The following is a 26,979-nucleotide window of genomic DNA, read 5'->3' as shown; positions in this document are numbered from 1 at the left end:
CACAGAAAGTCGATATGCAGGTAAAGCATATAATAAAAAAGGCAAATGGGATGTTGGCATTTATTGCAAAGGGGCTGGAGTATAAAAGTAAAGAAGTGTTGTTGCAATTGTGTAGTGTGTTCGTGAGACTACATCTAGAGTACTGTGCCCAGCTTTGGTCTCCTTATTTGAGGAAGGATGTGGTGGCATTGGTGGCAATTCAGAGGAAGTTCACCAGATTGATTCTGGGGATAAAGTGTTGACATATGAGGAGAGATTAAACAATTTATACTTGCTGGAGTTTAGAAAGATGAGAAGGGATCTGATCAAGATATATAAAATTTTAAAAGGGATTGATAATGTAAATGTAGACCAAATGTTTCCTCTTATGGGGTAATCTCGAGCAAGAGGTCATAGGTATAGATTGAGAGGTGGTAGATTTAAAACTGAGATGAAGAGGAACTGCTTCTGGCAGAGGAAGGTGAACTTGTGGAACTCGCTGCCCCAAAGCACAGAGGAGTCTGAATCGTTGAGTGGTTTCAAGAAGGAGATAGATCTATTTCTAATTAAAAAAGGGATAAGGGGATATGGGGAACAGGTGGGGAGGTGGATTTGAGACCAAGGAGAGATCAACCATGAACTGATTGAATGGCAGAGCAGGCTCAAAGGGCTGAATTTGCCTATGTCTGCTCCTAATTCCTATGTTACAGTATTTATTAGAATTAGAATCATAGAATCCCTACAGTGCAGAAGGAGGCCCATTGAGTCTGTACTGACCACAATCCCACCCAGATCCTATTCCCATATCTCCATATGTTGACCCTGCTAATCCCTCTGACACTAGGGTCAATTTAGCATGGCCCATCCCCCTAATCCGCACATCTTTGGACTGTGGAAGGAAACTGGAGCACCCAGAAGAAACCCACACAGACACAGGAAGAACATGCAACCTCCACAGACAATGACCTGAGGCTGGAATTGAACCCAATTAAGAAATGCATGGCATATCAGAAATACAAGCCACACCACAAGGAACTGCTTTCACCATATGAAGTTCCTACTGATCCTTGGGTCAACATTGCTCCTGACCTCTTTCATCCTAGGGGAATGATTTCTCAGTTGTCACTGATTATTTCTCTAAGCATCCTATCATTCATCAATTTCATGATATGTTAAGTGCACACATGAAGTGCTATTTTCAGTTTTTTTTGTGACACTACAGGGGTTAATCTCAGATAATGACCCTTACTTTGCTGATAAACTATTCAGACATGTGTGACAAGTGGGGAATAGATCACACTACTGCTTCTCTGCACTACCCCACATCCAACGACATGGCCAAAAGAATGGTTCATATGGTGAAATACTTATTTCTCATGATCAGAATGACTAAACAAGTCCTACAGATTGCAATGCTACACCTTAGGGCAACACTTCTAATGCAATTATTCTATCACCAGTGGAACTCATGCTTGGCAAGTCATTGTGAACAAATCTACCTAGTTTTCATCAAAGTGACCGTCCAAAAGTCAGAGAAAAACTTGAAACATAGGGGAAGATGAAAGACGCGCGTGACAGGAATGTAAGCAAAATGTTACAAAGTTTAAAGATTGGGCACATTCGGCATCTCACAGAAGGTACAATCTACCGAAGTGACAAGGATCTGTCCAGAGTCAAAGTCACATGACATCATACCCAATAGTGGAACTGTGCAATGGAACATAGGACAAATTATGATTGTACCAAATCCTCAACCACCATGTAACTCCATTGCATCCAGGACAAGAGCTAAGGCCAAATTGAAAGCAACATCCAAGTGTGATACTTACAGAAACTACTGTAATAAAGTCAACAACCTCAACATTACAGTTACTACTTCAGGGCATTTAAGTAAACCATCAGATGCTTCATGGATTTAATTCTATGAGTTCCTTAACTCGTAGCTCAGTAATGTGTAAGTAAGTATTTGCATATATTGTAAATTTTATGGTTATTTGTAAGGGGGAGTTACTTGAAAAAATGGGGATGTTGAGGTACATCTTTAAGTGGGTGGGGTTATATTCTTTTAAACATACAAACATATGAATTATGAGCAAGAGTAGGCTATTTGGCGCTTCAAGCCTGCTGTATCATTCAATTAGATCATGGTTAATCTGAATATAGACTCAACTCCACATTCTGCCAACCAGATAACCTTTGACTCCCTGGTGGGTCAATCTCTACTTTAAAAATATTCAATGACCTTGTCTCACTGCTTTCTGGGGAAGAGAATTTCAAAGATTCATGATCCTCTAAGAAAGAAAAATCTTCCCTTCTCTGTCTTAAGTACATTCACTATAATGCAATGTATTATGTAATTCAAACTTAGTCACAGTTTGTTGTTAGGAAGTTATGATCTGTCATAATTAACAATCAGGCATGTGTACAAGTTCTCCAACTGTGTAACACTGCTACTAACTTCTCACATCTTTAATAAATGAACCTATTTATTTTTGTGTTAACTAATCCTGTGGTTGATGTCATGATGTTTATCTGCTAAGTAAGCACAAGAAGAAAGACACTCAAATTCTTTGTCATATGTCATTTCAATGGCATTGCTTTGGAGAGTTCACTGCATAATGATACAATCCCATTTGAGAAGAACCTATTAACTGTTCCTTGACCAACCAGAGGTTCATTTGTCTATTATTATTGTTCCAATTATTCTTCTGCTGTAACAGCCAAACCTATATTGACATGTCAGCTATGACTCTCACCAGCTTTGTCAGATGCACCATAGAAAGCATTCTTTCTAGTTGTATCACAGCTTGGTAAGGCTCCTGTTCTACTCAAGACCACAAGAAACTACAAAAGGTAGTGAATGTAGCCCAATTCATTATGCAAACCAGCCTCCCATCCACTGACTCTGCCTACACTTCCTGCTATCTCAGCAAAGCAACCAACATAATTTAGGGACCCTATGCACCCTGTACATTCTCTCTTCCACCTTCTTCCCTGAGGAAAAAGATCCAAGTGTCTGAGGTCAGGTACCAACCAACTTAAGAACAGCTTCTTCCCTGCTGCCATCAAACTTTTGAATGGACCTACCTTGCATTAAGTTAATCTTTCTGTAAACCCTAGGTATGACTGCAACACTAGGTTGCATTCTCTCATTTTCTTCTCTGTGAAGGGTACGCTTTGTCTGTATAGCGCGCAAGAAACAATATTTTAAGTTTATAAAGTTTAAAGTTTATTTACTTAGTCAAAAGTAAGGCTTACATTAACACTGCAATGAAGTTACTATGGAATTCCCCTAGTCGCCACATTCCGGCACCTGTTCGGGTCAATGCACCTAACCAGCACGTCTTACAGACTGTCTGAGAAAACCAGAGCACTCGGAGGAGACCCACACAGACACGCAGAGAATGTGCAAGCTCCACACAGACAGTAACCCAAACCAGGAACTGAACCCTGGTCCTTGGCGCTGTAAGACAGCAGTGCTAACCACTGTGCCACCATGCTGCTTTTCACTGTATATTTATACATGTGACAATAATGAATCAAATCAAATCTAGTGAAGGTATTTTCATCTGAATTTTGCTGGTCTAATCCTTCCTTTTAGGGAAGTCTTGTGGCACAGAGAGCAGTGGAAATAAATTGGAGCCACTACCATCACCATAAGTGGCCACAACATGAATGTAAAAGTATATAAATAATTTCTTGTAGTAGAACTTTAATATTGTTGAGAATAGAGGTGTGCTGTCAATACTTTTCATCTTACTCATCAGAATTGCTTGAAAGAATTGCAGGAAAAGTTATGTGGACAACGAATTAAGATTGTTACATAGACTTGCAGTGTAGCACATTTGCGCATACCATAAGCTACATATATTAATACACAGACCCTTGTTCTTTGTAGACAGAAAGAGCATGTACACACCTTGTGCCTTTTTCACCTAAACAAAACAAGTAACTGCCATTCTCTGGTTCATTCCTCAGGGCAATGCCTTGACCTATCAGAGTCAAAATGCCTAGTTAAATTTCAAACAGTGCTTGGCAGTCAACTATCAGTCACCATCAACTGATGCATTCTCTATGGTAAGCCGCTACAAATCAGAGTTCACTTGCCAATCAGTAAGCACTGTTTTCTCATGCAGTATAAATTGTTGTCCCCCATTGCTGTTGGAAAATTCTTGTGAGCTTTCCTGATCAGTACAAGATGAAAATCTTTGATAGCATGTCACCTTTTTTCATCAATCCTCAAGTAAAAGTGTGTGTTGTCACAGCAACTTGGACTCGTTGAGGTACAAATTAGCTCAATTGGCTACACTTCAGGCATAAAACTCAAGAAGATGAATCCTTTCTTTGTATTGACACCTATATCCAGGAACTAGACTGTTTTGTAATCAAACAATCCCTGAAACTTCTATTCTTTATGACATGGCTCATTTGTTCAATGAGAGTTAGGAGAAATCACCAGTTCCTCAGGACATTTTATTAATGCAGCTGACAACTGATCCAGCAGGGTCTCCTTCTCGGAAAACTGAACACTAGTTAGAAACAATTGTTTATCCACATGAGACTCCTTAGAACAATCCAATAATTTAAACTATATTACCAATCCAGAGGTCCTCAATTTGAATTTTGTGATTGTGGGGGTGATGTTTGCATTGTGGAGCAGGGAGAAATGCCTGCATTGCCGAGGATGGGGTGGGGGATGGGCAGAGAAGAATGCCCGCAGGCAGGGCGCTCTGATGTCAGTGATGATGGGAGAGGAGGATCTTTAACTTAAATTTGAGGTTGAAGCACCCATTACAAAGGGTTCAGATATTTTGCAGGAAGTGACAATGCTGAGGCCAAACATTTATTACTCTGATTCGGACGGAACCCATGTCCACATATCATTCTTTCACTGAATACGTGTTCAGCCTATAAGAAGGAAAATTATACTTTGACAATTTAGACTTGTTTTCTGCTATTTTCCATAATGGCCACTGTGATTTTAGTATCCTGTCTGTAAAACTCTTTTGAGTACAAAACTTCTGCTTGATGAAACCATCCTCTGTCACCATGTTATATTCACAAAAGCTGAAGGATAGAACTTGAGCCAATCTTTAGACACCTTCATAAGTAATTATTCACAGAGATATCATTTACAAATATCCATAATCAAGCACCTTCAAAACTCAAATACCATAACTTCAGTTTTTCCATATTTATTTGAGTACAACTGAATCCTAACTACTTGCACACAGTTAAACACAATTAATGTACAATTAACACAAGGTATCAGCAATAACTTACATATATATTTCTTTTATGCATCAATTCTATGTAAAAATTATGATAAAATCATAATTTGGGGGCGTTTAAGAGATCCGTGGATAGGTTTATGGATGGAAAGGGATTGGTTTAGGTTAGAGGGTCATTGCTTTTTAATTGGTCGGCGCAACATCGTGGGCCGAAGGGCCTGTTCTGCGCTGTAATGTTCTATGTTCTAAAATCTGTTGAATCAGCAAATAATAAAACCATACAAACACTAATGTGCCCATTATATATCTTTATACAAAATACACAACGTATATACTGCATAAGAAAGAATGGGTTGAGCTATCAGGATAACAAATAAATGATTAATTATACAATTCACCATATACCTGCCTTTTGCTCTTGACCAGTCCAGAGTTCTAACCCTGCTCTCATTCAGGCCAAGTTACAACCATGAGCCAGTTTTCAAAGAAAGGAAAGGTTATAAATTGAGTGTTTCATTAAAGGTGTACAAGCTTGAGACACAGAACAATTGGAAGCGATACAGGAATGGAGATAAAGGGGAAGTGAAAATGACAGAAAAAGGAGAGAGGAACAGTGAGATAGAGAGAAGCAGAGGTGATAAGAGAAATATGCACGTGAGAGAGGCATAAAGGAAGAAGGTTAGATTTTATCTTGTCATACCTAAATAGTTGGAAATTCTAGCTCAGTGAAAGCAGAATGGGGGTACAATAAAGTGGACGACAATGAGAGGGGGACAAAGATTTCAAGACAATGAAATAAGCAGAATTAGTTATGGTGTACGTGGAGATCGAGATTTTTGTCGCTTTGAGCAATATCACAAGAGATTGACAAATTTCATTTATTTATTTCAAAAGAACTTATGAGTGTAACAACAATGCTGTTACAGGGCATGACTAAGCATCAATCAATCATCTTGCTGAATATCAGCAATTTGGTAGAGAACGGCCATGATCCTATTGAATGGTGGAATAGGCTTGAGCAGCTGAACAGCCTACTCCTGCTCCTTTGTCTTGTGGTCTTAACAGACAAATACAAAAAAATTAGAAACAACTTACTTGGAAATGCTATTGATGTCAATATAAATGTCCAGCAGCTGACCACCTATGACATATCCAAACGCAGGGCCCAGAACTGACATACCATTTCCAATACCTGTAGATTGTCACAGCAAGTATTCCTTTAATTGGGATTGTTGATACAATAGTAAGTAAAATATATCTTACCACAATGCGATTTCAATTGTTCCATCTTCATGGCAGTGGCTTCACATGCTTGGGACAGAATTCCTTTCCTAAGCCTCTGTGTTTGTTACCTTTCTCCACTTTTTTAAGACATTCCTTAGAACCTACCTCGTCTGCCCTACATGGGTCTGTGTTTGATGACGCTCATGTGAAGAATTACTCATTTTGATCTGTTAAAGGAGCTATATAAATGTAAATTGTTCTGATAGTTGTAATTACATATCACATTTTGATTGGTTTGAGTGCAAGAATGGCTCATTTCTGAATCTAAAACTTAAATTTTTTTTTGGGAGAATCCCACCCTAAATACCAAATTCACATAAAAACTAGAATAAATCCCACTGGTTTTTTTCAGCGGGATTTTCAAAATGAATCTCCCACACTCTGTGCACTACAGAGTGCACAAGACTAAATCTCATTAAAAATCTCTGGGTGGGGCCTACTCCCACTGACAAGGCCAGGAGCATAGCATTCAGTGGGCCACTGCACATGCGCCGATCTGTCAAAGCGGAGATCGGTGCATGCAAAGTAGCCGCACACTGCTGGCCTCCCGATTGCTGGGCAGCTCAATTGCCGGCCAGCACAGCTCGATCGCTAGCAGTGCAACCCCCTGCCCTCCCCAACCACCTGATTGCTGGCCTCCCAGGTGGCTGGCCTGGGCCAGTCTTGACACCACCCCCCCCTACCCCTCAGCCCACAGCAATCCTGCCCTGACCCTGCAGCCCTGACCCCCACTTCCCCCACCCCATACCAACAGGCAGGCTGACAACCTCTCCCTCCCCAACCGCCCCCCTAATGTCCAGCCCCAATCGCTAGCTTCCCTCCCTTTGTCACTGTTCCTAAGTGCAGAATGCCAGTGGGATCCCTCACCCCTCCACCGATAGCACCCCAAGAGGCCCCATACCATTAAGTTCTGTACCCTCTGTCCCCATTCCCTTGGGGCTTCCCAATACCTGGTGGGCAACACCAACATGCCCCTGGACATTCACTTTGCCCCTGGGTGGGGCCAGGGGTCCCCTTTACCACTGACCTCCTGAGGTGCCTCCAAAGCCTCCCTCACTCCAGTGGGGTTGGGCCACCAGCTCCCTGCTAGTGGGGAACTGTTGTAAATCCCACTAAACAATCCTGGTGTGGTGTTGGGGGGGTGGGGTGTGGATAGATGCAGAGAGAGGCTAGCGGGCCTAAGACTTCAGTCCTAAAATCTAGTTGTGAGGCAATAAAGTGTGTTACAATTCCATATAAAATAACAAGTCATCATGTAAGCATACCTATATAAAGGGAACTTTTCTCATTAGACACAGAGTCATCAATGTGGGCCGTTCCCAGTGTGTATAAAGGGGTTCCTCCCACCCCATGCAGCAGCTGCCCCAGAAGAAACACAAACAGAAAAATGGACGATTTAGAGCTGGTGGAGGGGATGCAGGTTGGCATGCTGGCATTACTATAAAGGGGAGCACAGGTATCTGAAAAAAAAAGAAATGGTATAGTTATTACAGCTTTGAAAGCTAACTCTCAACGGAAGTTCTACACCTTTTTCATAGATCCTGTTTTTGCCTTAGGTCTTGTCAATCCCAATAAAAGCGGTACTATGTAACTCAATGTCATGAGTTCTCACCTATAATTCATCACACAAATGAAGCTCCTTTGAACCAACCACCATTGTCAAGTGAGAAAGAGTTGCTGAGCACAAATAGAATACTAATCATCAGGAACATGAGATCTAAGAAATAAGATCAATGCTAGTGTAAATGAATCATTGATTCTCAGGCTTAGATGACTTGACACGGTGAAAACATATGCCTGGATTGTTAAAAATTCTTTCATGGGTGTTGCTGGCAAAACCAACATTTAAAGACCATTTCTAATTGTCCTTATTAGCAATTAGGGTCAACCAAATTGCTGTGAGTCTGGAGTCATATATAGGCCAGACCAGGTAAGGATGGTAGATTCCCTTTCTTAAACATAACGTTCGAACATAAAAACTAGGAGCAGGAGTAGGCCATCTGGCCCCTTGAGCCTGCTCTGCCATTCAATAAGATCATGGCTGATCTTTCTGTGGACTCAGCTCCTCTTACCTGCCACTCACCATAGCCCTTAATTCCATTACTGATCAAAAATTTATCTATCCTTGCCTTAAAATCATTCAGTGATAAAGCCTCAACTGCTTCACTAGGCAGGGAAGTCCACAGATTCACAACCCTTTGTGAGAAATTGTTCCTGCTCAAATCAATCCGAAATCTGCTCCCCCTTATTTTGAGGCTATGTCCCCTAGTTCTAGTTTGACCCGCCAGTGCAAACAACTTCCCTGCTTCTACCTTATCTATTCCCTTTATAATCTTATATCTTTCTATAAGATCTCCCCTCATTCTTCTGAATTCCAATGAGTATAGCCCCAGTCTACTCAGTTTCTCCTCATAAGCCAATCCTCTCAACTCCAGAATCAACCTAGTAAATCTCTGTACCCCCTCCAGTGCCAGTATATCCTTTCTCAAGTAAGGAGACCAAAACTGTACACAATACTCCAGGTGTGGCCTCACCAGCATCTTATACAACTGCAACATAATCTCGCTGTTTTTAAACTCCATCCCGCTTGCAATGAAGGACAAAATTCCATTTGCCTTCTTAATTACCTGCTACATCTGCAAACCCACTCCGTATGATTCTTGCACAAGAACATCCAGGTCCCTCTGCAAAGCAGCATGCTGCAAATTTTTACCATTTAAATAATAGCCCATTTTTCCAAAATGGATGACCGCACATTTACCAACATTGTACTCCATCTGCCAGACCCTTGAGCACTCACTTAGACTATCTATATCCCTTTGCAGACTTTCAGGGTCCTCTGCGCACTTTGCTCTGCCACTCATCTTAATGTCATCAGTGAATTTTGACACACTACACTTGGCCCCCAACTCCAAATCATCTATGTAAATCATAAACAATTGCGGTTCCAACACTGATCTCTGAAGCACACCACTAGCCACTGATTGCCAACCAGAAAAACACCCATTTACCCCCATTCTTTGCTTACTGTTACCTATCCTCTATCCATGCTAATACATTATCTGTAACACTGTGCACATTTATTTTATGCAACAATCTTTGGTGCAGCATCTTGCCAAATGCCTTCTGAAAATCCAGATGTACCACATCCACAGGTTCCCCATTGTCCACTGCGCATGTAATGTTCTCAAAGAATTCCACCAAATTAGTCAAACATGATCTACCCTTCATGAACCCATGCTGCGTCTTACCAATGGGACAATTTATATCCAGATGTCTCGCTATTTCTTCCTTGATGATAGATTCAAGCATTTTTCCTAATCCAGAAGTTAAGCTAACTGGCCTATAGTTATCTGCCTTTTGTCTACCTCCTTTTTTAAACAGTAGCATCACATTTGCTATTTTCTAAACTGCGGGAACCATCCCAGTGTCCAGCGAACTTTTGAATGTGCTAATATCATCATTAATTAACAGACCCATCCTTTCACTTGTTCTTAACTGTCTTTCCAAAAGGTCACATATCCTTCAATATTCATGTGCGACAGGCAGGATGATAAAATCAGGATAAAGTACATTATTGCCTCATATTAATTCTCTAGACAGCTGTCAAAATTCCACTTTTAACGCTATCTCCTTCAGGACGAGGGTCAACTCAATTACTGGTTATATTACCAAGTTATTCAGTGATGAACCTTGATCGTCCCATCCAGATTCTATTTGATGTCTTTGCTACCCTCAGTGCTCCCTTCATGTGATCTTCAACACGGGAAGTATTGATTTATCAGTTGAAGGAAGGTGGTGGATGGTAATCAGCAACCTTGATCCCAAATCATAAAAACTCTTGGAGTCTTGAGTTGAAGTTGAGGATGCCACTTGCAACTGAATGAATATTACTATGTCACCTTCTAGAGTTAGAGATGGAAGAGTTTCAGCGGGTGTATGAGGGCATTACCATATGCAGATGAAAGCCTGTGCTGACCATTCAGCATCAGGAGTTAGAGTAAATACAATCATTGTTGCATAAAGATCAAATCATCCATCCCCTACAAACTACAAATAACAAAAAAGGCTCTAGAAAAGTAATGAATGCACAATTTTTAAGCTAATAAAAATACTTAATTATCATCAAAATGATAGGATACACCCATGCAACTTTCTGCTGAATTTCTGTTTCGAAATCTAGAAATTGAGGTTAAAGGCATTATAAGAAGGTCACTGCTGTAGAAGACCAGCACTGAGAAGAAAAATATAATATTGTTTTGAGCAAAATTGAAAGACACAAGGGTCTTTGGAAATAGATCACATAGAAATCATTTTTGGTTGATGACCTCCAAAGGGCAATATGAGAAAAAACAAAACTGCTTCCAGAATCCGTTTTACCAATTCTGCTAGGATTAGACAAGCTGTGACAAGTACTAAACTTGCTAGGTCATAATGCATCAAAATGTTTCACTCAGTTTAGACAATCATGCACTACATCTTAATCGAAAGATTTCTCAGGTTTCAGGATATAAAAGCAATTCAGCAAAATAGCCTGCGAGGAGAAGGGAGCATGTTGAGACATCTTCTGTGATGTCTGATGTTAAAAGCCTAACCTCTAATAATCTAACCTCTTCCATATCCTTATCCTTTACCTTCTCTCTGTAACATAAACATGCATGACTTCTGCAATGTTGAGGAGGTCATTCCATGAGCAGCGAATTCAGGAGTATTTGAAGCTCTGCATGAAAGTGTGGGAGGGTGCGAATGGACAGTAGTGGCACTTCCATCATTTGTAAGGGGTAAGAGTGATGGAAGAGTGAATCACATTGTGACAAGTGGGACAGACCCTTCAAAACATGGCAAATGTGGGTACAAATGGCAACATGGGCACAAAGTCTCGACAGAGGCTAAAAACAAGAACTCAAGGTCCAACTGTCCCCACCCTCACCACTAATATTAAGAGGTTCCCACCCAGGAAGGTCAGGAACCTAATTTAAATACATTATCACCTCATTAGTGGGCTTCCCCACTTGTGGGCATGGACTTGTCAGCATTATAATACTGCTAATTAGGAAATTAACTCCTTGAATGCTATGGAAACATTTATGAACAATTTCAAACATGAAACAAAATTAAATACTATGGGTGGAATTGTCTACCACATTGGAATTTCCTCTCTGCCGATGTGACATCACATCAGTAAGGTTTACAACCCAGTTCCCTCTCTTTGTGTAGGTGGTTCTTCGTTTTTTTTACTGGAGATTGGGGTTCCCTTCAAAAAACTATGATGTTGGTCCTTTCAGGTCCCGCCCACCAGCATGCCTCCAGGATTCCTTTTCTCCTAAGTGCTTTGAAATAAGGCAAGTAAAGCCGGCTATGCAACCAGCATGTTGCATGTGTGTTTTCTCAGCTGGTCCAGCACATCAGAGATAAAAGGGAAAATTCTGCCCATAACTTAAAGGTGGTGGTACTTGCAGCACAGGGTCTGGAGGCAAAGGGTTAGCTTTCTTGACCTGACTGAGCAACAGTGCCTCAGGAAGCTCAGGCTTTCATGACAGTTCCTTACTGATCTCATAATCTCATGGAGCAATACCTCTTTCACTGTGGACTTGGTTGGCATTGATTGCCAATGCCTGTCAAGGTGGCTATCACTAGAGGGCCACGCTCAGGTTCTCTCAGAAGGAAATCTGCTGTCCTTACTGAGTCAGGCCGATATGTGACTCCAGACTCACAACAATATGATTGACTCTTAAATACCCTCATGGATGGACAATAAATGCCAATCCAGCCACTGACACCCATGAATGAATAACAAAAATGCAATATACATTCAACCATTCTGACACCTGAGCGGCACAGTGGCACAGTGGTTATTTTGGAGTTATTTGTGCTCTCTTGACATGCAAAGTGAGAAAGCAGGCAATTAAGAATGTGAGAAATGGATTGTGTGGGTAGAAGGAAAGAGCACGAGTTGTGGAGTGTCACTGTGAGGCATGGGTGTGAGATGTCAATAAGACCAGGGTGAGAGTTAGCTGTTCAGATTGGGATATGAGGAGGTATTTGCAGAGAATTGAATGATAGAGCTACATCGTGTGTTGATCTGAGGAGTGCTGTGCAGGAGAATGCTGGGGAATTCAATGTGGTTGGGACAACATGTTGTACCACTCACTTTTCCCACCCTCCTGAGGTCAATAAACCTTTAAGACACTGTCCCTTGGTTCAAAGGAACACATTCCTGCATTTTAATTCCTCAGCCACTTCCACCAACATGTGCTTGGATTGAGAGCCTGGCCTCTTATTCTTGTCCATGGGAAGTGGCACTTCATTTCAGTCCAGTAGATCCTACAATAGAACTTTCAGGAAAGAGTTAAAGACCCAGGAGAAGGCCTTCCCATGTCTCCTCTTCATTCCTCAGGAGAAGTCTCTGGAAGTGGGAAGGCAGTGGCATAGTGGTATTGTCATTGGAGTAGTAATCAAGAGACCCAGGATAATGGTCTGTTGACCTGAGTTCGAATCCCACATGGCAGATGGTGAAATTTGAATTCAATAAAAATATGGAATTAAGAATCTACTGATGACCACAAAACCATTATCGATTGTCAGAAAAGCCTACTTGGTTCACAAATGTCTTTTAGGAATGGAAATCTGCTATCCTTACCCGGTCATACCTACGTGTGACTCGAGACTCATGACAATGTGGCTGACTCTTAAATACTCTCAGGAATGGACAATAAATGCTGGCCCAGCCATCGATGCCCGCATCCCACGAATGAATAAGGAAAAGCAATATACATTCAGCCATTCTGACACCCGAGTAGCACAGCGGTTAGCACTGCTGCCTCACAGCGTCAGGGACCTTCGTTCAAATCCTGGCTTGGGTCACTGTCGGTACGGAGTCTGCATGTTCTCCCCATGTCTGCATGGGTTTCCGCTGGGTGCTCCGGTTTTTCCTCCCACAGTCGGAAAGACGTGCTAGTAAGGTGCATTGGCCATGTAAATTCTCTTTAAGTGTACCCATACAGGCGTCGGAGTGTGGCAACGGGGGGATTTTCATAGTAACTTCATTGAAGAGTTAATGTAAGTCTACTTGCTACACTAATAACTAAACTTAAACCTGCCAGAGTCCATGTAACTGAAAATCCTTCATTTGACAGATATCAGTTGTCATCAACGCCATCATCTGTGATTGAACAGGGAACAGGATACTAATGGTTGTGCTAAACAGCATTAGCAAAATCCAATGACACAGTTCCAAGCAGGTTCCAAACCTGCTCCAACAACTTCCTTTCCCGTATCACCCCCTCAATACCCCTCTACTTGCCCCATCACCTCATCTGCAGTGATAATTTTAGATAAAATTCCAGCCATCATATTTAGTTTTGTTCCATGTTTAAAATTGTTCAAAAATGTTCTCACAGCATTCAAGGAGTTAATTCTTAATTACCAGCATTATAATGTTGACGAGCCCATGGTGTTTTGCCACAGCTCGTAGTCCTTGTAATTATCCTTAGAAAAACTAATTTCCTCATGGAATAGATAAGCGTATCAGCTTGTGCACAGTCATTATCGTATTCTTGTTTGAGCCAGATGAAACAACTGACTTTGCACTCAAAATGCCATAATGCTTCCAATTTATCTTTAGCCTAAGGTAACACTCAATCATAATTACAGGGGTCTCTGGCTCAGATGCATTCATAAATTCATATATAAATTGTTTCTAGATCATAAAATTTGACTTATTCCCAAACAAATGAACTGCCGTCCTCTTAAACTTCTCCAACCTTATATGCTGCCTCTAGTTTCTTAGACCTGTCTATTTGACTTGCAGCCTTCGAAGAGTGGTGATTTTTTTTTGTATGTCAAACTCTCTTGTGGATATTAAGGTGGCCATCCTGCACTGTTCCCCACTGAAACTGCTTTCTTCTTTCCAATCAAGATAAATCATTACAGATGTTGAACTTTGATCAGTTATAACAGTAAGCTGTGTCTTTAAATGCAATATAATTCAACATAAGCTTATTGGAACCTTTGGAATCATAATACCGTCAAGAAAACAGAAGCAATTTTAAGAGATCTATATTTGTATTTAATATTAGAGATAAGAGATAAATTTAAGTGCGTTTAATATAGGAAATCAACCCTAGTTAAGATTTATGTTAAACAAAGTTGTTTGCATGTAAGGGGTTTTTGGTTTCAGTTCAAATTGAGCTTCTGTTGTACTGAAAGAGAGTTTACTGAGAGATAGTTTACTGGAAAAAGAATGAGATGTTGCAGAGCAACCAGAGTCCCCTTTTAGGGATAGGACATTTTAAGCTTAGTTTTAACTATAAGCCAAAGTAGAAAGAGCAAGAGAGAGGACAACTCTCACAGCTTTGCCAGAAGTAAAGCTATATAATGGAGTCAGGGTCAAGGAAGCATGTGTCAGAAATCCAAAGAACTAGAAAAAAAATGTCCAGGAAGTATGAAGTTACAGTAACAGAGAGAATTGGAACAGGGCACTGTTCATTAAAGTCACAGACAGAACAGATAAGAAGATTGTTGATCAGATGAAAAAGATACCTAATGTCATCCTAAAGTTTATGATATTTTACTACTGCCTGGGAAGCAATAGTTGAAGTAATAGATGGCTGTATTTCAGAGTTTGTGTAAAAACTTAAAAACATTGAAGATAAAAGATTACTGAAAAAAAGAGTTGGAAAATTTGGAGACGGATTGTAGCTAAATCAGCCTTGTTTAAAACGATCGTTAGAAAACCTGGAGGTGAAGCCTTGATGAAAACAGATGAGGGAGAACATTGACTGAAAGAATATGTTAAAGCGTGTCTTTTTTCAGAGTGGATTCGTGTGATCATCATCTGAGGGGAATTTGAGGTGAAAGCCACAGAAGATCATGTGACTGGCATCTGTCACTTTGTTTCAGAGTAAAGTGTTGTCTAACCACAGTTAACCTGTTGGGTTACAGGGATTCTGGCCGCGATTTAGCAACCCCGTTGATCAAGGGTGCAAATCCCATAATGGGTGCTAAATCTCACAAGCACCAAGAATGGAATTTGTGCTGGCAAGATCTCACATTTTCAAATCTCTAGCAATAATTAAAATCTGAAGGAATGAACACCCTTACAAAGATTAGTTTTCAGCGCCAGCAAAGTAGCTTGGCTTACCTTCCATTAAAATTTCACTTATACTTATACGAACAAAACATAACATTTTTGATGAGTTTATTAGTTACTTATTGATAAATACTCCACCTCACACCCTTCTATGTTTTTCAATGCCAAGTTGTTCATTGAGATTCTGTTATAGCAAAGCTTCCAAAGGTGCAGGGCAACTCGAACAGCAATCTGAATTCTGGATTTATCTGCACATGTTAATCAGAAGTTGCTGTCTGATTTATTCTTTACGAAGTCTATGCCAATATTAGCCAAGGATCAGAACTAGGACACCTTAGCTTTTCCTGCTCTATGCCACATCATAAGATACATTCATTGACTGAATTTTTAGGGAGGTACTGTTTAGTAATTAGTGTAGGCGAGTAACTTCAAAAGAGAGAGGAGAACAATCAAAGGGAAATTAGATTACGGCTCAATCGCACAAATTAGCAAATGGTACAAATTTCCCTTTCATTTCTTATAATGATGTTGAACATCAAACGACATTAGTTTTTTGAAACTACCATAACGTACGAATTCAATAGAATAGTGAAGAAAATAATACCTCCATGAATAAAACATTTAAAGGCATACCTCTTATTTCAGCACCATAATTATACAGGCCACTGGTGAAATGAGGCAGGCAAAACACAAGGGATCCCAATCCAAGCATAAAAGCTGAGAAAGCCAGCCATCGTGGCTTGTGTCCGTTTTGTCCATGATAAGAGATAAAGAGTGACAAAACGAAGAAGGACATATCATAGCCTGTAGAAATCAATCCTGTGGTGAAGCTGTTCAAGTTGTATCGTTTCTCAATTGTGGTTATGTTGATGTTCACCAGACCATTCACTAAAATACCTGTAACACAAAAAACGTTTATCATTTTAAATCAAGAAATATATTCCAACAATAATACTACCGAGAATGACAAGGACATCAAGAAACTGCCATCACTTCAACTTCCCCTCCAAGTCACAAACCATTTAGAATTGTAAATATACTGCCAATCCTTCATCATTTCCAGATCACAATTAGAATACCCTATGCAAAATAATCACAATGACTGCAGCAGTTCAAGAAGATGGTTCACAACACCTTTACATTGCAAGTTGGGAGAAACAGCAAAAGGCAGCAGACATTGGTTGGAGTTGTTTATAGACCACCTAACAGTAATCATACTGTGGGCCATGATATTAATCAGGAGATGGGAGAAGAATGCAGCATGGGCAATACAGTAATCATGGGTAACTTCAATCTGCATATTGACTGGTTAAAATAAGTGAGCACTAATGCTGTGGAAGACAGGTTTCTGGAATGTGTCAGAGATGGCACATTTATATAGATGATCTGGAGGAGGGAGCCGAGTGTAAGGTGTCGAAATTTGCTGATGACACAAAGATAAGTGGAACAGCAAATTGTGCGGAGGGTGTAGAAAGTCTGCAGAGGGATCTAGATCGGCTGAGCGGGTGGGCGAGGACCTGGCAGATGGAATACAATGTTGGCAAGTGTGAGGTTATCCACTTTGGTAGGAATAATAGTAGGACTACTACTTACAGGGTAAAAAGCTGCAGCATGCTACGGTGCAGAGGGACCTGGGGGTCCTTGTGCATGAGTCGCAAAAACCCAGCCTACAGGTGCAGCAGGTGGTGAGGAAGGCAAATGGGATGCTGGCCTTCATAGCGAGGGGGATTGAATATAAAAGTAGGGAGGTCTTGCTGCAAATGTACAGGGCACTGGTGAGGCCGCAGCTGGAGTACTGTGTGCAGTTTTGGTCGCCGCACTTGCACAAGGATATTTTGGCCTTGGAGGGAGTGCAGAGGAGGTTCAGTAGGCTGATACCGGAGTTGAAGGGGTTGAGCTATGAAGAGAGGCTGAATAGACTGGGCTTGTACTCGTTAGAGTTCAGAAGGATGAGGGAGGATCTTATTGAGACATATAAGATGATGAAAGGGATGGACAGGGTAGAGGTGGAGAGGTTCTTCCCACTCAGAAAGGACAGCAGGACTCGAGGGCACAGCCTCAAGATAAGGGGGGTGCAGTTTAGAACGGAGTTGAGGAGGAACTTCTTCACTCAAAGGGTGGTGAATCTCTGGAATTCTCTGCCCGTTGAAGTGGTGGAGGCTACTTCGCTAAATATATTTAAGATGCGGGTAGATAGGTTTTTGGTAGGCAAGGGGATTAAGGGTTAGGGGGAGAAAGCGGGAAAGTGAAACTGAGCCACTTCAGATCAGCCATGATCTTATTGAATGGCAGGGAAGGCTCGAAGGGCTAGATGGCCTACTCCTGCTCCTATTTCTTATGTTCTTATGTTCTTATGGGTTTCTAAAGCAGTATGTTCAGGGGCACTGGTGATCATCTTCCAAAATTTTATATATTCTCGTAGAATGAAACATAGGATCCCTACAGTGAGGAAGGAGGCCATTCAGCCCATCAAGTCTGCTCCAACACCAATCCCACCCAGGTCCTATGCCTACTCAATTACCCTGCTAATTCCTCTAACCTATCACAACCCAGCACACTAAGGGTTAATTTAGCATGGCCAATCAACTTACCCCACACTGGAGCACCCAGAGGAAACCCACACAAACATGGGGATAATGTGCAAACTCCACACAGATAGTGACCCAAGCCAGGAATCGAATCTGGGTCCCTAGAACAGTGCGACAATAATGCTAACCACTGTGCGACCTTGCCGTCCCTGTAACACAAAGAATTACCATTCTGGAATGGTTTCTGCAGATTGGAAGATAACAAATGTCGCCCCACAATTTGAGAAGGGAGGGAGAGAGAAAACAGGGAACTACAGCCCTGTTAGCTTGACATCAGTAGTAGGGAAAATGCTAGAACTAATTATAAAGGATATAATGAATGGATAATCATGATCTGACTGGGCATGGTGAGCATGGATTTATAAATGAGAAAACATGTTTGACAAATTTGTTGGAGCTTTCTGAGAATGTTATTAACAAAATTGATAAAGGTAGCAAAATTGTTAGTTTTCTGATTAGCAATAATGAAAAGAGTTATGGAGACAGTATGGGTAAAAGGCATTCAAGTATATGGTCAGTTATGATCATATTGAATGGTGGAGTAGGCTTGATGGGCTGAATGACTTACTCCTGTTACAATGTTCCTTTGTTCTTATATTCCTATCAATGTTACATTGTTCGCATCACTCACACCTCTATAACAAATAAAAAAAACATGCAAGACATATTGTCCCAACAATCACTGACAGATTGCTATTCCACTCGAACTTTGCTCTGTCTAGATGTAGCTCTGTTTTTCTTGCTGGCTCGTCCAAGCTTGGCTTTGCCAGAAATTCAGAATGTAGTGTTCCTCCAAGGGAACCCTTTACTTTGAGATTGTGCCCTCTGGCCCTAGACTCTCCCACAAGAGGAAACAACCTCTCAGCATCCACCCTATCAAGCCCCCTGAGAAAGCTATATGTCTCAAGAAGGTCACCTCTTATTCTTCTAAACTCTAATGACTATAGACTCAACTTACTTCACCTCTCCTCCTGAGAAAATCCCTCCATATCCAGGATCAATCTAATGAACCTTCTCTAGACTGCCTCTAATATATATCTTTCCTTAGATAAAAGGACCAAAACTGTCCACGGCATTCCAGGTGTGGTCTAACGAGTATCTTGTACAGTTTTAGCAAGACTTCCCTATTTCTACACTCCATTTCCATTTAAATAAAGGCTCATATTCCAGGCCCTTCACAGTTACCTGCTGAACTTACATGTTAGCTTTTTATGATTTATGCAAGAGGACACCCAAATCCCTCTCTGTTGCAGGTTTCTGCTGTCTTTCTCCATTAAATAATATCCAACTCTTTTAATCTTTCTACCAAAATGTATAACTTCACATTTTGATACATAGGGCAGCATGGTAGCAGAGTATTAGCACTTCTGTCTCACAGCGCCTGGGATACAGATTCGATTCCTTGCTTGGGTCACTGTTTATGTGGAGTTTGCACATTCTCCCTGTATCTGCGTGGGTTTCCTCTGGGTATTCCAGTTTCCTCCCACAATCCAAAAATGTGCAGGGTAGGTTTGACTGGCCATGCTAAATTCTCCCTCAGTGTACCTAAACAGGCGCCCGAGTGTGGCGACTAGGGGATTTTCACAGTATCTTCATAGCAGTGTTAACGTAAGCCTACTTGTGATGCTAATAAACAAACTTAAATTTTAAAATTCCATCTGCCTACTTTTTGCCCACGAACCTAGCCTGTCTATATCCCTCCACAGACTCCTTGTGTCATCCTCAACACTTGCCTTCCACCTATTTTTGTCATCCACAACTTGGAGTGTTTCCTGCTGGCACTGGCAGCACCTGTCAGGTGGAATTCTCACACCTCAGTCATTCAAATTTCTGCAAAGCATGAAACACCTCCCCCAGCCCAGCTGTTCAGAGATTGGGATGTCATTTTTAAAGGGATTTGCTGTGGATCTGGAGTAGGCCAGACCAGGTAAGGACAGCAGATTTCCTTCCCTAAATGGTCATAGTGAACAGATAGGTTTTTAACAACAATCGACAGTGGTTTCATGGTCATCATTACACTTTGAATTCCAGATTCTTATTCAATTCCAATTTCGTCATCTGTAGTGGCAGGGTTTGAACCTCATCCCCAGTGCATTGCCCTTGGTCTCTGGATTATTAGCACTATGCCATCATCTCCCCTAGTTATGGCAGCATCTTTGGAGAGAGAAACACGTTAATGTTTCAAGCCTAAGGACAGGATATTCCGATCCCTCTGTGGCATATTTTCCAGTGGCAGAAATGCCACACCATTGGCTGGCAGCAGGATCTTCTGGTTTTCCAATGTCTCATAGTCATATTGGACTTAAAACATTAACTCTGTTTCTCTCTCCAAAGACGCTGCCGGACGTGCTGAGTTTTAACCAAAACCTTGTCTTTGCTTAAGAACTCGGTATTTTGCTAAAATTTCAGATTTTTGTGGAATTTGCTCTAGGGAAGGAAATGATCTTTCGGTCTCACCAAAGATGACAACCCACACCAGGTTCACCAAATGTGGAATGGATGAGACATGCATAACACTGTAGGCAGCAGCAGGACTGGATGATCCCACCTGTGGCTGCTGGCGACCTGTCTCCATGATCAGAAGAAATGCCACTGAGAGGCTGGAAGATCTCATCCTTTGTCTTATAAAGGACGTAAAAAGGTTACTAGCTTTAAGGATACAGGTACAGCTCACAGCTATATGTTTGCAAAAGCATCAAATTTCTTCCAGAGCGTTTGCTCATGAAGAGTTTTGTTATCTGGCATTGATGGAAACTGTTTTCTTGCTCCTTGTATAAAGTGAACTTAAACCTTGCTTTACTCAAGGGATCTGTTATTATTGAAGTGATCTCTGCATTGCCTATTCATAATGTTGATTTCATAGTAGAAAATTACCTTGTGAAGTACTTTCTCCTGAGGTCGGAGGCAAATCATTTGCAATTGATAGGGTAGTCAAAGGATCAGAGACTAGATGTAATCCTGCATAGAAAATACTGCTTTGACTAAAGATGTATCCAGAGAGTCAAAAGATAGTCTTCTGACTTGAAAGAGATAGTAACACCTCAGACTGCCCATGAAGGGTTAAAGTCAGATGCAAACAATCCAACTTTATCTGCTTTGAACTTACCTTTCAACGTTAGTTCACAGGAGCCAGAACAGAATAAAAGAGCAGAATTCCAGGTTAATGAGCAAATAAAGAAAGACGATGCTTTGAAACAAAAGGACTCGTTTGAAGCAAATACTGTTTGTACAAATTAAAGTTTTGGAAAACAAACAGACGTCAGAAAAAAGATCGAAATCTCAGGTTTAACAAGCAAAAGGTGAATCAGATACTTGTTTGGCTGAAACATTCTTCTATGACCTGCACTGTAAAGAATCCACAAACTTGGAAGGGAATGGAGATCAAAAGATAAAATTTGAACAGATTAAGTTAACATAGAACATAGAATATGAAACAGTACACACAGTACAGGCCCTTTGGCTCTCGGTGATGTGCCAAGCTTTGTCTGAAACCGAGATCAAGCTATCCCACTCTCTATCATTCTGGTGTGCTCCATGTGCCTATCCAATAACCGCTTGAAAGTTCCTAAAGTGTCCGACTCCACTATCACAGCAGGCAGTCCATTCCACACCTCAACCACTCTCTGAGTAAAGAACCTACCTTGGATATCCCTCCTATATCTCTCACCCTGAACCTTATAGTTATGCCCCCTAGTAACAGCTATATCCAACTGAGGAAATAGTCTCTGAACGTCCACTTTATCTATCCCTCTCATCATCTTATAAACCTCAATTAAGTCGCCTGTCATCCTCCTCCGCTCTAAACAGAAAAGCCCAAGTTCCCTCAACCTTTCCTCATAAGACCTACCCTCCAAACCAGGCAGCATCCTGGTAAATCTCCTCTGCACTCTCTCCAATGCTTCCACATCCTTCTTATAGTGAGGTGACCAGAGCTGCACACAATATTCCAAATGTGGTCTTACCAAGGTCCTGTGCAGTTGCAGCATAACCCCATGGCTCTTAAACTCTCATCCCTTGTTAATAAACACGAACACACTATAGGCTTTCTTCACTGCTCTATCCACTGGAGTGGCAACCTTCAGAGATCTGTAGATATGAACCCCAAGATCTCTCTGTTCCTCCACATTCCTCACAACCCTGCTGTTGACCCTGTAATCCACATTCAAATTTGCCCTACCAAAATGAATCACCTAGCACTTATCAGGGTTAAACTCTATCTGCCACTTTTCAGCCCAGCTCTGCATCCTATTAATGTCTCTTTGCAGCCTACAACAGCCCTCCACCTCATCCAATCTTGGTGTCATCAGCAAATTTACTGACCTACCCTTCAGCCCCCTCCTCCAAGTCATTGATAAAAATCACAAATAATAGAGGACCCAGCACTGATCCGTGTGATACACCGCTGGTAACTGGTCTCCAGTCTGAAAATTTTCCATCCACCACCATCCTCTGTCTTCTATGAGATAGCCAGTTACTTATCCAATCGGCCAGGTTTCCCCCTATCCCACACCTCCTTACTTTCTTCATGAGCTTGCCACAGGGAACCTTATCAAATTCCCTACTAAAATCCATGTATACGACATCAACTGCTCTACCTTCATCTAGACTTAGTTACCTCCTCAAAGAATTCAATGAAATTTGTGAGGCAAGTTAAGAAAACAACACCCCAATGACAATAGTATGCAACAGCCAGAGGAAGTATCAGAAGTTTGCAGTAAAGTTCTGGACAAAGATTCCAGACTAAATTAATTTTGCTACCTTTTAACCCATGGGCATGGAAAAAAATAGCATTCGTTATCATGAGAAAGAAGTTACAATCAACTGAATAACTTACTCGCTGTTGACTGGAAGAACTTTAGAAATCATCACAAGAAAGACTGCGAGAAATAACTGTTTGATGTAGGATGGATGCAGGTTAAATGTCATTGTATTACCATGAGGGACTGTTTAAAGGACAATATAACAGCATGGGGGAAAATGTTACTTGTCCTGTATGTAATAAGTTAATTGTAAATTAGTCGTTGAAGTTAGTTGCTGCAAGTTGGTATATTATTTTCATGAAAAACACATCTCTATGGCAATGAATTTTCATTCTTGGGGATGGTGGCAGAGATGTTAAAAGTGTAAGGTGTATAGGATTATTCTGTTTCTGGACTATATTTTTTGGTTAATAAGACTATCATGGTCTCATACTGTATCTTTACATGTAATTTAAATTAAGGAAACCAAGTAAATTGTGCTGCTGTCTGTCTGACAGCAAACCTGGGTGGATTAGTTGTTGCAAAAGTTAAGTTGAGTAATTGAAAGAATTGCCAAATATTGTCACCAATAACTGTTTCAACATGCACAATGAGAAGACCCTAAGGGGAAAATTTTCTGGACCTGCCTACAACCGGACTATCACGAGCAGATCAGTGGGAACTTTTGGCAGGCAGGTCTGCAAGTTTTCTAAAACCTAAAAATATATTATCAGTATCAAGCTGGATCTTGTTTCTTTGTTTCTAAAATGAAAAGCAATGATAATTAGAGATAGCTGATAACCATTTCTACTTGTATACAGGACAAGTGTATTTCCTGTTGCAATGAAAAGGAACATAGGGGAAGCCATTCTGAGATCAGATTACGAACTTCCTTATAAACCTAGAGATATGACAGACAGTCAGAGTTGCAAGTTTGGTCTTGGGTGATCGACAACTGACTAGGAGGAGGGAGCAATATAGATATTGATGAAAAAGAAAAAATGCTGACTCTATTGTTCATTGAGGAAAATGAAGGTGGGAACTCGCACACAGTTTGTAAACTTAATTTTTGCAGAGTTAAAAAATACACCTGGAAGATTTACTTAGCTGAGGCTAAAGCAAAAATCCCCTAAGAAACCTTTCTCAATAGAAGATAGTACTGGGAAATGAAAAGAACAGAAAAAAAAAACCCTTGGGAACTGAAAATCACTTTGGATTGGCTTCAGGATAGGCTAATGTCTACTTAAAAGGCTAAGACCGGGACTTCCAGCCTATTCAGAGCGAATTTCCAGGTGGCAGAGGCGAGTCGCCATGGGCTGGAGGGTTCCCAGCGGTGTGGCCAGTGAGCAACAAAATTGGTCATTGCCTTTGGCACAATCAAAAGATCCCAGCAGCAGCCATTAGTGACTTGCCTCTGCCACCGGAAAACCTGCCGCATGAGGACCATAAAATCCTGACCCAAACATAACAAAATTGAGGTTTTTGTTGTCAGTAAAAGTAAAAAGGCGCCAACTTTGTTTGGTTGTTTAAAATATATGTAGCCAATGAAAAGAAAATAGTATTTAATACATCGTGTTTTGTCTTTATTCATTGATGCAGTAAATGTGGGAAGGGGTTTGGATGTATCCATTTGAGGTCATGGGGAGTCAGTATTACAGTTACCCAGCTAGAAGTGATTTTCATTCTCTAAACTTTTCCTGGGTAACTATTCTAGCAAGACAGCCGTAATCATCCAAAGTCTCCAATTTAAATCGGATTATTGGGTGGTTCCAAGAACAGGGTAATTGCTCAAGAGAAGTTAGGTATTTTCTGTGCGCTCCTTGCACGGGACCTTTGGGGTGGTAGGGTGTCCCCCAGCACATCCTAATGCATCACTGCACCCTACTTACTCTACCTATTGCTTCACAACATTGTTCATGAACCTTTAGGAATCAAAGATTGACAGGCAAAACTGTAACTGTCATGGGCTGCCTTTAAACAGGAGACGGTTTTGGGGCAGAAGAGGTATAGTCCCATGTGGGAAAGATAAGGCAAACAAAGCCAAAACTCCCAGGAAGATAAACAAAATAGAAAACAAGAAGAAGTTGAAAAATGATGTGTAAGAGAACCAGGCTGAAAGAGAAGACTCAGTGGATAATTGAAAAAAATTAGAAGCAAAGAGAGAGTATGAAAAGAGATTGACAGCTAACATAAATGGGAAAACAAAAGTCTTCTACTGGTATATAAATAGTAAAAGAGCGCAAAGGGAGGAGTGGGGCCAAATCGGGACCAAAAAGATAGAAAACATGGCTAAGCTACTAAATGTGTACTTTGCATCTGCCTATTTGAAGGAAGATACTGCAAAAATCATAATAACAGAAGGCGGAATGAGGGGTAAAATACAAAAGGATCCAGACGGGCAATTTTTTCACACAAGAGGGCAGAGAGTGTCTGGAACAAGCTGCCAGAGGTAGTAATAGAGCTGGGTATAATTTTGTTTTTTAATAAGTGCTTAAACAATTACATGGGTAAGATGGGTATAAAAGGATACGAGTCAAAAACAGGCAATTGGGACTAGCTTAGGGATGTTAAAAAAAGGACAGCATGAACAAGTTGGGCCAAAGGGTCTGTTTCCATGCTGTAAACCTGTATGACTCTATAACTCTATAACATAAGTATTTTTTGAGGTATGGGATGGGCTAAAAATTGATCAAGAGGACTTTTTAGAAAGAGTGGCAATACATAAATGTTTACAAATTACTGGAACGGGATCAGATCCATCTGAGGGTACACTAACACTAAAATTCGGGGCAGGAATAATGCTTTCGGCCCTTGAACCTTCTCTGCCATTCAATATGGCTGATCTGATTATGACCTCAACTCCACTTTCCTCTCTGAACCCTATAGCCCCTGACTCCCTTGTCAACCAAAAGTCTATCTAAAGTCAGCCTCGAATATATTCAATGACCCAGCCTCCACTGCTCTCTGGGAAAGCCAAACACTGAGAGAAAGAAAATTCCACTCATCTCTGTCTTAAATGGGAGACCCCTAGAGGGGTCATCACACCAGTCAACCGGCTTGGCGACCTGGTAAGATCATGCAAGAGGCTAAAAACTGGGATTATACACGGTATCTCGCCTCTCGTGATTTCACTGGCCCTGACCTGCTGGCGGAATTGGTCTTCTGCCCAGGTAGGGCATGAGGCTGATTTAAATATTTATAACTTAATTTTAATATCATCATCTGATTTAATATGACGCAATCATCTGGGCTCACTTGCCTTAATGGCCTTGCTGGTCGAGGTCCTCACCAAATAATGCTACCACTGGTTAATACTATCCAGTATAAAAGTTGGGGGTTGATGCTGGTGGTGAAAGCAGACTACAAGAATTCATTTGTTAAATTTCACACAGCGTGAATCTTCATGCTATTAGGGCAGCCTTGGCAGCATTGTGACTCGTCTTTATCCTGCTTCCCAGCTGCTTCTCCCATTCTGCGTTCTCCACACACAAAGATAAGCAGTGAGTTTCCTCAGCCTCATTCACGTGCAATCCTCTCTTCCATGCAATGTTGTGTAGGAGGCAGCACATCACTATCATTTTGACACCTTCAAACCCGTCCGGGTAAAGTGCATCTTTAAATCCAAATGACTTGCTTGATGATGCACATGGACGTCAAGTGGTTCATGTTGTGTTGTGTCTTATTGATGGGGTTTCTTATCAGTATCATGAGCTAAGTTTGAAGGGGGTTAGCCTTTATCTCATAATGGTCATCTTAAGTCAGCTTCCTGGAACTAAAGTTCTGGATCATTGGACTACTTCAGTATGAAGGCATCAGAAAATCTGGTACAAACAGACCTGCATGAACTTTTCCTTGTGACTGCAAATCGAGTGTTCAATAATGGATGAATATCCCTTGTGAGTTATACACACCTGGTTGCTTGTCAACGTGCTCAGATTTCTATAGGTGCGCAGTCAATGGAACCGCGTGTCAGGGAGAATCCACCCAGCAAGGGAAATCAAAATGCTTCTGCCTATTGCCATCATAGGGAAAACTTACAGAATTGTTGGCCCTGGCAAACAAACCAT

At 41.1% G+C, this 26,979-nt stretch overlaps 1 protein-coding gene across 1 annotated transcript in view; it reads right to left on the bottom strand.

The window, feature by feature from the left end:
• Nucleotides 1-26,979, bottom strand: part of LOC145343464 (solute carrier organic anion transporter family member 4C1-like) — a 119,940-nt gene that overhangs the window by 71,928 nt on the left and 21,033 nt on the right. Inside the window, exons 2-4 of the mRNA XM_080189707.1 lie at nt 16,219-16,482; nt 7,760-7,954; nt 6,306-6,402 (exon numbers count right to left, since the gene is read on the bottom strand). Coding sequence (XP_080045833.1) covers nt 6,306-6,402; nt 7,760-7,954; nt 16,219-16,482 — 556 coding nt within the window. The remainder of the gene's footprint in view (nt 1-6,305; nt 6,403-7,759; nt 7,955-16,218; nt 16,483-26,979) is intronic.

This window comes from Carcharhinus amblyrhynchos, chromosome 5 (assembly GCF_965287045.1).
Source record: "Carcharhinus amblyrhynchos chromosome 5, sCarAmb.v2.hapA, whole genome shotgun sequence".
Lineage (NCBI taxonomy): Eukaryota > Metazoa > Chordata > Chondrichthyes > Carcharhiniformes > Carcharhinidae > Carcharhinus > Carcharhinus amblyrhynchos.
The sequence above is the reverse complement of the archived record's forward strand: the minus strand, read 5'-3'. Positions and strand labels throughout refer to the sequence as shown.